The sequence below is a fragment of the Gallinula chloropus genome (genome assembly GCF_964237585.1).
Source record: "Gallinula chloropus genome assembly, contig: HAP1_SCAFFOLD_51, whole genome shotgun sequence".
Taxonomy (NCBI): domain Eukaryota; kingdom Metazoa; phylum Chordata; class Aves; order Gruiformes; family Rallidae; genus Gallinula; species Gallinula chloropus.
Genome location: NW_028168423.1, coordinates 953,191 through 965,703, shown reverse-complemented (window position 1 = coordinate 965,703; position 12,513 = coordinate 953,191). Strand labels below are relative to the sequence as shown.

The window sequence follows — 12,513 nt, the reverse complement described above, 5'->3', positions numbered from 1 at the left end:
CAAGTGTGGAGACCTGTCAAAGGATAAAAAGGTAGTGAGAATTTAGGGAACGATTCTTTGGGGAAAACAGTTGCCAATTCACATTGACTCCCTGTATTCAGAAAGCCTTTTGTCAGGTCCCTTTTGGGAGCTCTGCTTTGTGCTGGCTTGAGTGTGCCACTGCTGGGAGGAGGGTCAGCTGTGGGCTGTCAAGAACTCAGTCCTGCCTGGCAGCAGTCAGTAAATAGAAGGATGATGTGATCTCAGACTAAATCCCCTTTGGATAGGAATGAGCTTTTCAGCACTGTCACTCCAATTTCACCTGAGGGCAGAGCAGAGCTTTGGAGCTTTGGTTTTCTCCTGACTGAGAGCTGAGGAATCCAGTCTCACAGGGCAGAGCTCCAGAGCCTTCCTGCAGTCTCATCCTACCCAAGGAGGATCTCAGCTCCCCACTTCCAGCCAGGGACACACAGGGCTCAGTGCAGCTGCCCCCACACAGGTGATGAGTGGCATTGCCACGGCCTCTGTGCTGAGATGTCTCCTGCATGGGGCTCCTCTCTGGGCACAAGAGTCCCTGGGAGAGCGGTGCCATTGTGGGAGGCAGCCTGCATCCCAGCAGGAGCTGCCTGGAAAGCCTCCATCCTAAAGATGGGAGTCCCGAAGTGAGGGTCAGCTCAGTGCCAGCCCCACCAATGGATGTGCTCAAAGCCCCAGGTAATGTTGGGATAAAGGCAGCAAGGACAGGAGGGGATACAGCAGGAAATGCTGCAGCAAAAGCTTTAGGGTCAGGAACAGACAGACAGGCACTCAGAGGTTTCTCCTCACTGCTGGTTTGGCTGCCAAGGAGAAGACTCAGCCTGAAACCCTGTAACTGTGGGTACAGAGTCTGTACTTGGTGGCAGAAACCAGGGGGGGGATGTCGGAAAGTGTCAGGGAGGTCCCAAATCCCCACTGCCAGGGCATTTCTGGGAGCAGCTCCTCCCTGCCTGACAGTGTCTCTGCTGCCTAGAGCTGTCCCTGTAGCTGCTTCTCTATGACCATGTCAACTCCTGCTCTGTGCTCACAGACCTCATCCAACTTGCCCTGTGCTCAGCTCTGCTCTGCAGACCCCTCCTGGCGTCAGGGCACTGCCCCAGGGAACCTCTGTGTGTGCAGGGCTCAGCCCAGGCTCCAACATCTTCATGAGAATCAAGTTTTCACAGCATAATCTCAAGGGGAGAAATAAGTTCTCATCTACCACACTCAGCACAGCCCACAGAAGAGGTAAAGTCAAAGCAAAGACTCTGCCTTTGGAGAAATATTCTCTTTGGCATTTCTCAAGGATCAGCTCTGGCTGGGAGCAAAGCTGACCCAGGCAGCACTTTCTTACAGCAGAGGGACCTTACGTTGCCTTTCCCTGGGTCACTGCTTCAACCCAGAGGTGCTGTCTATATCCCTGTGGAAAACCCAGCAGGTAGGCTGAGTGCTGACCCTGGCAATAGCAGAGTCCCTGCCCCAGCACAAAGCCCCTGGGATAAAAGGACCCTGCTCACAAGGACAGCCCTGGGCACCTCTGAACCATGCCCAGGAGAAGACAGCTGTCCTGCCTTGTCCACCTAATAGGGCATATGGGGATGCCTTCCATGCAGCACCTTCTTGTCCTATAGAGAATTTATCTTCCTGACAGACCCCCCACACTGTCCCATGTCCCAGCTTTATAAGATCCCTCCAGGAACAGTACCTGCTTTGCTTTGCACCCACAGACATACCACGGACATACTCACAGGTAGAGTGCTGAGGATATTTCTCCTCCAGTGAGCTCTCAGCATCTGTCAGCTCTCTCACCCTCTCAGGTCTCCCCTTGATGCCTACAGGCAGTGTCCCCAGCCCTGTGCACTTGGCAGAGGAGCTGCTCCTGGCCAGAGCTGTCCCTCATCATTGCTGTAATATTTCATCAGCTCCCACTGTCCCAGGAGTCCAGCCCAGCTACAGCAGAGGAGCAGGTGAAGGTGTCACGTACTCCTCGGCTCCTCTGAGTTTTTCCTGAAGCTCCAGGGAACCAACTTGGAAAGACACTGAAGTCCTCCCTGCCATCTGCTCTCTATTCTAGGGAGAAATCCTTCTGTCCAGCAGAGTCCTTTCTCCTGATCAAACATGAGCTGGGCAGAAGAATCACTTTTTCTTGTCTCCACATGAGACAGGACCCCCAGAAGATGACGGGAGGGGGACTCTTTGCCCTTGGGGAGGGGATGCAGCTCTGGCACATGGCTGCCTCAATCCAACCAAAGCTGGGATTCCTCTTGCCACAGTTCCAGTGGGCACAAAAGAGGCACCTGCATCCTGGGAGCTGCTGGTCCCAGCTCTCATGGGAATTAATGGGGGGGAGGCCAAGAAGGAAGTGTTCAAACACCAACACCCAGTGAAACCTGAGGGGCCAGAGTTGGTCCAAGAGACGTGCAGGGGGATCCAAGGTCAAGGAATCACAAAATGTCAGGAGTTTGAAGGGACCTCAAAAGATCATCTAGTCCACCCCCCTGCCAGAGCAGGATCACCTGAAGTAAACCACACAGAAACACATCCAGGTGGGTGTGAATGTCTCCAGAGGAGGAGACTCCACAACCTCTCTGAGCAGTCTGTCCCAGGGCTCTGTCACCCTCACAGTGAAAGAGTTTCTTCTGACATTCACATGGAACTTCCTCTGCTCCAGGTTTTACCCATTGACCTGAATCCCTCAGTCTCCTCTTCTCCAAGGTAACGAGGCCCAGCTCCCTCAGCTCAGAGGAACTGGCCAGAATTGCCCCTCTGCAGAAAGAGGACCAGCTCAGAGGACATTGGGACAGGCTCCTGGAATGGCTGCATGTGAAACGTGGCCAGGCAGGATCCAAGGATTCCCACAGGGAGGCACATGCCAGGGGGTGGCCTGTCACTGGGAAGCTTGCCCCACCTGGCTCTGGGCCTGTGAACAATGCTGCCTGCGGTGAGAGCGGCACCCCATGGAAGAGACCCCCCTCCAGCTGAGAGAGAAAAAGACCCTTTGGGAGGCCTGGCACATCGACTCCATTGGAGCCCTTGGAAAGGCAGAGGGGAAACAATATCATTAGTGGGAGTGGAAATCATTTCTGGCCTAGTCCAAGCCCAGGCATTTCCAGGAGCAGCAGGAGAACATCCAGGGCGGGCCCTGACAAACTGGTTTCGCTTTCTGCCAACCCCCAGTCTGTTCAGTCAGCCCAGGGCAGTCATGTCACTGCTGCCAAGGGGCAGGAGTGGGCCAAGGAAGGAGGAGTCAGGTGGGTATTTTACACCCCGTGTTACCCCCAGGGTAATGGAATAGTGGGGAGAACTAATGGGCTTTTGAAAGAGTTTTTAAAAGCTCACAAGCCACACTGGGCAGTTACCTGAGTCAATGATTGTTGGGGAAGAAATGGATGACCAAACTAAATGCCTTTTGTCCCAACCCCCAGCTTTAATCCCCAAACCCCACACTCCTAGGACCCCAGAAAACCAGTTTTCTCTCCTGACACATTTTCTTCATGGCCATGGAGTATGGTTGCCTTCTTGCACCCACCCCAGGGGTGGCCACCATGTGTCATACCCCTTTCCTTCCCTTGGTGTCACACTGCCCACATTCCAAGGAAGAGACCTGAGACACGGGTGAGGGTCAGGATCTCCCTGCCCAGGGGCTGGGACACAGCTCTTGGCATTTCTGCTTCATCAGACCAAGCCAGGATGTCCTCAGCATCAGAGCTGCCTGTGCTTTGTCTGGGTTTGTCCTCATGGCCTCCATTTGTCTGCTCTAACGAGCCCATGGGGAGGCTTTGTCAGGAATGGCTCCCAGTGGGGCCTGTTAGTGCTTCAAGGTACTTTGGGCATTGCTCCTAACTTGAACCTCTTGAGAAGTTTCTTCACTGTCCTCTTGGTATCTGAGGTCTCTGGACTCACCGGAGACACCATGGGGCTCATTAACATCCAGAAAGCCCTTACAAGCATGTCTATTGATGTAATTTTCTTTCAAAAATTAAGGCTTCTATAAGTAATTGGCGAGGTTTTAGTTGGGTGATGAAACAATCACAGTAATTTCACAATGGAGGAATTTTTCGTAGAAAAAAAAAGTTTCTGTCATTTTTCATTTCATGGAAGATGTTCAACAGCATTGTGAAATGGATGCTGGACCAGAGGTCTCCTAAATAGTTCTGGACAGGCAGGAAAAGCAGTCTCTTGAGATCCAGCCCTGCATGGAGAACCTTGCTCTTCCCCAAGCCCAGCAGTTCCCTCACTGGCCTCCTGGGACTCCCAACACTTTTCCTGGCAACATCTCTGCTCACAGGCACAGACAGATTTCTCTGACAACAAACAGCAGTTAAACATGACACAGTTTAATACCCATGAAATCTCTCTCCTCAGCTGCCTGCTACGGCCAAGCAGCGTGTGAAGGGGGTCAGCTTTCAGAGGAGATTCTCCCCCAGAACAGTTTTATTCAGACAAATAGAAATGTCACTTATCAACACCCTGAATTTCTGACAGAACAGTTCATTAGACTTCTGGAAGATGAGATGTTTTCCAACTCTCTGAAGCTCAATGTTTATTGGCTTCTGAATGACCAAAGAGGAAGTGGAGGTGGAAACCTTTCAGCAAAGTGAAGTGCATACGTAGGAGTACTCTGGAGAAGATGTCCTTGGGCATGGCCGTATCACCAGGAGAGGTAGAAACACCTCAATAATGAGGGAGATGAAGAGACAGACCGGGGGTAATGCAGGCACAGGGGAAGGTGAGTATGACACTTCCTGGAAATTCCCAAGTTGAGGAGTGATTCAAGTAGTCAAGTGGTTCAGCTGATGAAGATGTGCTTGTAAATTGCCTATAAAAGCTTAAAAAAAAAAAAAAAAAAAAGAAAGAAAAACTTGTGGCCCTTTTCAGGCAGACAGGATACAAAGAGAGCACAGCTTGTCATTCCATAGTGTCAGGGTCACACAAGGCCTGGAGATACTGCATGAGGAATGGGATGACTGTGGCCCATGTTATTACAGCTTAGACAAACTAGAACGAACAAGGCCCACGCCTTTTGAAATACCAACAGGGATGGTGACTACACCACTGTCCTGGGCAGCCTGTTCCAACACTTGACTACCCTTTCAGTAAAGAAATTCTTCCTGATATGAGAAATAAATCTACCCTGGAGCAATTTGAAACCATTTCCTCTCATCTCAACTCTGTTCACCACAACTCTTTGGGCCCGGCCTTCAGCCAGTTTCTAACCCAGCACAGAGTATACCCATCGAACCCATGAGCAACGAGTTTCTCCAGCAGGATGCTGTGGGAGGCAGTGATGAAGGGTTCACTGAAGTCCAGGTTGACCACATCCACAGCCTTCCCCTCCTCCACTAAGCAGGTCATCTTTTAATAGAAGGAGATCAGCTTCCTCAAGCACATTCTAAACCCATGCTCACTGGGTCTGATCACCTGAGTGTGCTGCATGTGCTGCATGATGGTACTCAAGATCATTAGTTCCATCTCCTTCCCCAGCACTGAGGTCAGGCTGACAGGCCTGTAGTTCCCTGGGTCCTCCTTCAGTCCCTCCTTGTAGATGGGTGTCACATGTGCCAGTTTCCAGTCAGGTGGAACCACCCTGGTCAGCCAGGACTGCTGGTAAATAAGGGAAAGTGGCTTGGGGAGCATTTGTGCCAGCTCCCTCAGTGCTTTCGGGTGTGTCCCATCCAGATCCATTGACCTTTGCAGATCTAAGAGGGGCCTCAGTCTACTTCCTGTCCCCATCTTTCCACTCCGGGGTTTGGGAATGGAGAGACAACTGGTCTTACCGCTAAAGATTGAGGTAAAAAAGGCATTCAGTGCATCAGCCTTTTCTTCATCATCCATCACAGTTGTTCCCCCCTGGATCCAATAAAGGTGGGAGATTCTCTCTGTCCCATATAATATTAATGTATTCTATAAATACATTAATAACAAAAGGAGGGTCATGGGGAATCTCCCACCTTCATTGTAGGTTGCAAACAAAACATGCAAGGGCTGAAAAAGCTTCCTGGCCAGAAAACTCTCCAGGTAGTCCTCTAGCAGCCCCAGTAACCTTGGGAGTCAGGGCTTTCCAAGCCAAGGGAATGGAGCTAAGAGTTCCTGAAATCATTTTGTGGCTCTACTAGTGTCCTCCTGTGAAAATTCTAATCATACATCAATAGTTCCTAAATAAATCTGTGAAGGCTGAATGATGTTCCTGGGCTGAAACCTCCCCAGGTAGCCCACACGGAGCCCAGGGAACCTTGTGGGGAAGGGCATTCCTAGCCAAGGGAATGGTCCTATAATACCAGACATCATTTTCTGGCTCTACCACTGTCCACATTCAAAAATGCTAAGCATCCAGTAATAACTCCCAAACAGAAGGTTTGAGAGCTGAAATAACTGGGGAGCCCTAAACTTCCTCTGGCAGGGGGATCAGCCCCAGTAACTTCGGGGCTCAGAGCTTCCAAAGCTGAGGGAATGGTCTGCAGAGAGCCTGGTGTCATTTTCGGGCTCTACCCGCGTCCAACTTCAAAAATGCCAAACGTCAAGTACGAGCCCCCAGAAAAAAGGTGTGAGGGATGAAAGATGTTTCTGGCCTGAAACCTCCCCAGGTAGTAGACTAGCAGTGCAGCAAACCTTGAGGCTCAGGGCATTCCTAGCCAAGGCAACGGTCCTAACACTGCCTGACATCATTTTCTGTCTCTATCAGCATCAAGTTTCAAAATGTTAAATACCCAGCAATAGCACCCAATCAAAATTTGTGAGGGATTAAGGATCTTACTGGGCTGAAACCTCCCCAGGTAGCCCACTAGAAGTTCCAGTAACCTTCGAGCTCAGGACTGTCTTTGAAAGGGAAAGGTCTTAACAGCCTCTGATGTCATTTTGCAGATTTACCAGCACCCACTGTCAAAAGTGATAAACGCCCAGCAACAGCTCCCAAACTAAAGGTACAAAGGCTGAAAAATGTTCCTGACCTCATACCTCCCAAAGTAGCACACTCCCAGGCCCAATATCTACGGGGCTCAGAGCACTCCTTTTAAGGGAACCGTCTTAACAGTGCCTGACATCACTTTCTGACTCTACCTGCGTTCTACTTCAACGCTGCTAAATGTCCAGCAATAGCTCCCAAAAAAAGGTGTGAGATCTGAAAGATGTTCCTGGCCTGAAACTTCTGCAGGTAGCACAGTAGCAGCACCAGTAACCTTGAAGCTCAGGCTTTTCCTTTCCACAGGAACAGTCCTAACAGTGCCTGACATCACTTTCAGGTTATATCAGCATCCAGCTTCCAAAATTATAAACCTCTCACAAGAGTTCCAAACTGTGTAAGCGCTGAAAGATGTTACTGGCCTGAAACCTCCCAGGGTAGCCCACCAGCTGACCAGGTTACCCTTCGGATCAGGGCATTCCTAGCCACAGGAATGGTCCTAAATTTGACTGACATCTAATTCCGACTCTACCAGGGTCAAACTTAGAAACTGCTAAATGTCCAGCAATAGCTCCCAAACAAAAAGAGAAAGGGTCTAAAGAGGTTCCTGGCCTGAAACCTCCCACAATGTTCCATAAAACATCACAAATTTAAACAAGTACTAAATACAAAAAAAACCAATCTCCCTGGGGTAGGCATCTAAGCAGGTGAGGCTGAGGATCTGGGGGATTTCACAGAAGATCTGGTCACCAGCATTGCCCTTGCAGAGGAGTAGGGAACATGTCTTGGCCGTGTGCAGCACAGCACTGAGAAACCCGCTGCAGCTCCCCTGTGTCTGCCAAGGGCAGGAGGAGGAAGTGGGGCATGAAGCTGCCATGGCACATTCTCTGCCTCTTTGCATGAAGCCCTATGCAAGGAGAACAAGGCAGTGAGAACGTCAGGATCTCTTCACTGGCATTATGGGGCTCTGATGTGACCTCCTAGGTGTCAGTTTGTCCTTGCAGCAGCAGGTCTATCTTTTTTCATATCTAGGATCTTGATAAGATTGTGGTTTCCAATTCTCCCAAATGCAGAGCAGAGCTTTGTAGATTTGTTTTTCCTGATTTTGTTCCTGGGAAACCCTGAGAAATGCCCAAATGCTCACCTAAAGCCCTTCCTTTCACAGGAGGAAAGAGTCCCCTCCCTGTCCCAGGCCTGGGAGTCCTGTCTCATGGGGAGACAAGGAAAGTTAATTCTTCTGCCCAGCTCTGGTTTGATCAGGAGAAAAGACTCTGCTGGACAGAAGGATTTCTCCCCAGCTGAGGGAGGAAACATCAGAGATGAGATCACAGAATGATCCCCATGAGGCCTGAGGCACCAGGAGGGAGTCTAGAAGAACTGGTCTTATACTGCTTACCTGGGAGAGGCTCCTGGGATGGAGGGAGCTCATGGCAACCTGGCAGCACTGCAGAGAGACAGCTCTGCCCAGGAGCAGCTCCTCTGCCAAGCACACAGGGCTGGGGACACTGCCTGTAGGCACCGAGGGGAGACCTGTGAGGCTGAGAGAGCTGATGGATGCTGAGAGCTCACTGGAGGAGAAATCTCCACATCACTCTGCCTGGTATGTCTGTGGGTGCAGGGCAATACAGGTTCTGTTCCTGGAGGGATCTCCTAAAGCTGGGACATGGGACAGTGTGTGGGGTCTGTCAGGAGGACAGGTTGTCTCTATGACCAGAAAGTGCTGCCTGGTAGGGATGCCCTTGAGCCCCATCAGAGGGACAGGGCAGGACAGCTGTCTTCTCCTGGGCATGGCTGAGGGGTGCCCAGGGCTGTCCTTGTGAGCAGGGTCCTGTGACCCTGGGGTCTGTGTGCTGTGGCAGGGACTCTGCTGCTGCCAGGGTCAGCACTCAGCCTGCCTGCTGGGCTTTCCACAGGGATATAGACAGCACCTCTGGGCAACGTAAGGTCCTTCTGCTGTAAGAAAGTGCTGCCTGGGTCAGCTTTGCTCCCAGCCAGAGCTGATTCTTGAGAAATTGCAAAGAGAGTATTTCTCTAAAGGCAGAGTCTTTGCTTTGACTTTTCCTCTCCTGTGGGCTGTGCTGAGTGTAGTAGATGAGAACTTATTTCTCCCCTTGAGAATATGCAGTGAAAACTTGATTCTCATGGAGATGTCGGAGCCTGGGCTGAGCCCTGCACACACAGAGGTTCCCTGGGGCAGTGCCCTGATGCCAGGAGGGGTCTGCAGAGCAGAGCTGAGCACAGGGCAGGTTGGATGAGGTCTGTGAGCACAGAGCAGGAGGCGACATGAGCAGAGAGCAGCAGGTGCAGTGACAGTTCCAGACAGCACGGACATTGTCAGGGAGGGAGAAGGATCTGCTCCCAGTAATGCCCTGTCAGTGGGGATTTGAGACATCCCTGACATCCCCAGCAGTGCTGAAACTTTCCCACAGCAACCACCAGGTTTCTGCCACACAGCATCGAGTCAGCACCCAGAGTTCCAGTGTTTCAGGCTCAGTCTTCTGCTTGACTACATAACCCACATGAGGAAAAACCCCTGAGTGCCTTTCTGTCTGTCCCTGTCCTTGCAGCCTTGACTAGAACATTTCTCAATGTTTACCCTCCTGTCCTTGCTGTCTGCGTCCCAGCATTACCTGGAGATCTGGTGGGGCAGCCACTGAGCTGACCCTCACTTCAGGACTCCAATTTGTAAGACTGAGGAATTCCAGGCAGCTCCTGCTGGGCTGCAGGCTGCCTCCCACAATGGCACCGCTCTCCCAGGGACTCTTGTGACCCAGAGAGGAGCCCCATACAGGAAACATCTCGGCACAGAGGCTGTGGCAATGCCACTCATCACCTGTGTGTGGGCAGCTGCACTGAGCCCTGTGTGTCCCTGGCTGGGAGTGGGGAGCTGAGATCCTCCTTGGGTGGGATGAGACTGCAGGAGGGCTTTGGAGCTCTGCCCTGCGAGACTGGATTCCTCAGCTCTCTGTGGGGTCCAGTTTCTTCTGCAGGGAACAGCAGGGTGTGATCACAGAGCGTCCAGCACAGGGCAGCTGAGAGCAGGGCTGATGGACAGAGCAGCTCTCCCCACTCTGTACCCAGGGGAAGGTTTCACTGGCACTGCAGCAGCAATGTCAGGCAGTTCTGACAGAAGAAACACTCCTCAGCTCCTTCCTATCCACAGGGGATTTAGTCTGAGTTCAGGCCATCCTTCTATTTACTGACTGCTGCCAGGCAGGACTGAGTTCTCCAGAGCCCACAGCCAACCCTCCTCCCATCAGTGACACGCTCAAGCTAGCACAAAAGAGACCTGCCAAAAGGAACCTGCCAAAAGGCTTCCTGAATACAGGGAGTTATTGTGAATTTGAAACTGTTTCCCTCAAAGAATTGTTCCCTAAATTCTCACTACCTTTTTATTCTTTGACAGGTCTCCACACTGGATCCCAGCAGATGTCCAACAGCAGCTCCATCAGCCAGTTCCTCCTCCTGGCCTTTGCAGACACACGGGAGCTGCAGCTCCTGCACTTCTGCCTCTTCCTGGGCATCTACCTGGCTGCCCTCCTGGGCAATGGCCTCATCATCATCACCATAGCCTGGGACCACCACCTCCACACCCCCATGTACTTCTTCCTCCTCAACCTCTCTGTTGTTGATCTTGCCTACATCTCTACCACTGTTCCCAAATCCATGGCCAATTTCTTGTGGGACACCAGGGCCATTTCCTACACAGGATGTCTGGCTCAACAACTTTTCTTTTTATTCTTGATTGTCACAGAGCACTTTCTCCTCACTGTCATGGCCTATGACCGCTACGTTGCCATCTGCCACCCCCTGCACTACGGGACCCTCCTGGGCAGCAGAGCTTGTGTCCACATGGCAGCAGCTGCCTGGGCCAGTGGGTTTCTCCATGCTGTGCTGCACACAGCCAATACATTTTCACTCCCCCTCTGCCATGGCAATGCTGTTGACCAGTTCTTCTGTGAAATCCCCCAGATCCTCAAGCTCTCCTGCTCAGATGCCTACCTCAGGGAAACTGGACTCATTGTGGTCAGTGCTTTTTTAGCTTTTGTGTGTTTTGTGTTCATTGTGGTGTCCTATGTGCAGATCTTCAGGGCTGTGCTGAGGATCCCCTCACAGCAGGGACGGCACAAAGCCTTTTCCACCTGCCTCCCTCACCTGGCCGTGGTCTCCCTGTTTGTCAGCACTGCCTTCTTTGCCTACCTGAAGCCCCCTTCCATCTCCTCCCTATTTCTGGACCTGGTATTGGCATTTCTGTACTCGGTGGTTCCACCAGCAGTGAACCCCCTCATCTACAGCATGAGGAACCAGGAGCTCAAGGATGCCATGTGGAAACTGAGGACTGGATGTTTTTAAGCAGCAATATACTGCCCATCTTCATTTGTATATCACTGGCCATGTAACTCTCGTTAGGACCTGTTTGTATTTAGTAGGTTTTTAGTTGTTTTATTTTCTTTTCAGTCTGTTTTGTCTAAGCTATATTAACATGGGCCACATTCCTACCACTCCTTGTGACGTATCTCCAGATCTTGTACTGAGACACTGCGTAGTGATGAGCTCTGCTCTCTTTGTATCTTGTTTGCTTGCAAAGGGCCACAATTATTTCATACATTTAGATACAATTTACTGATGCAGGCATAAGAAATACTCACCTTCCCTTGTACCTACATTAGTCTGGTAGTCTGTCTCTTTCATGTTCCTCAGCATTCAGGTGTTTCCACCTCTCCTGATGACACAGCCAGGCCTAAGGACATCTTTTCAGCAGACTAGCTGGGCATATCCACTTCAGTTTCATCACTGTTTTCCACCTCTGCTTGCTCTTTGGTCCATCAAGGACTGTTCTTGGAGAGAACCTCCTCTGAAAGCTGACCCCCTTCACACGCTGCTTGGCCGTAGCAGGCAGCTGAGGAGAGATTTCATGTTTATTAAGAAGGGTCATGATTAACTGCTGTCTGTTGTCAGAGAAATTTGTCTGCTCCTATTGGGCTCATTACAGCAGACTGCTGGAGGCCATGAGGACAAACCCAGGAAAAGCACAGGCAGCTCTGATGCTGAGGACAACCTGGCTTGGTCTGATGAAGCAGCAATGCCAGTGCTGACCCCCAGCCACTGGGCGGGGAGATCCTCACCCTCGCCTGTGTTGGATGGTTCTTCCTTTATGATGTGGGGAGTGTGATGCCAAGGGAAGGAGAGTGGTATGACACATGGTGGCCTCCCCTGTGGTGGGTACAAGGATGCTCCATGGCTGTGAGGACAGTGTGGCACCTTTGATGCCTCTGTGGCAGGGACCTCAGCCATAGAGGAGGGAGCCAAAATCTCATTTCTATCAGACCCATGTAGCCTGGCTCGCACCCATGGCCATCTGCACCACAACCCATGACACACTGCCCCACACCTGTGCAAGTTTTCCTGTAGGCTGCAGGCCCTTCCCTACCCTTTTCTCACCACACTATGTCCCTGCATATAGTGATTTCTCACCCACCAGACAAGCTGTTCCCACAAGCAGAAAGCCACCAGCTCATCCACACTTCCTCCCAGTGACTTCTTGCACCACAGCATTACCCTCAGAATGACATTTCTTCATCCTCATGTCCACTCTGACCTTCAGAGCCACAGTTTCATGT

General features: G+C 51.3%; 1 protein-coding gene across 1 annotated transcript; it reads left to right on the top strand.

Annotated features, from left to right (window-relative positions):
- Nucleotides 1–10,321: 10,321 nt before the first annotated feature.
- Nucleotides 10,322–11,245, top strand: LOC311204470 (olfactory receptor 14A16-like; the record flags this gene model as incomplete). Its single annotated transcript, XM_084280893.1, has 1 exon — nt 10,322–11,245. One exon carries the CDS (start codon nt 10,322–10,324, stop codon nt 11,243–11,245), a length of 924 nt encoding a protein of 307 aa, XP_084137019.1.
- Between the last annotated feature and the right edge of the window lie 1,268 nt (nt 11,246–12,513).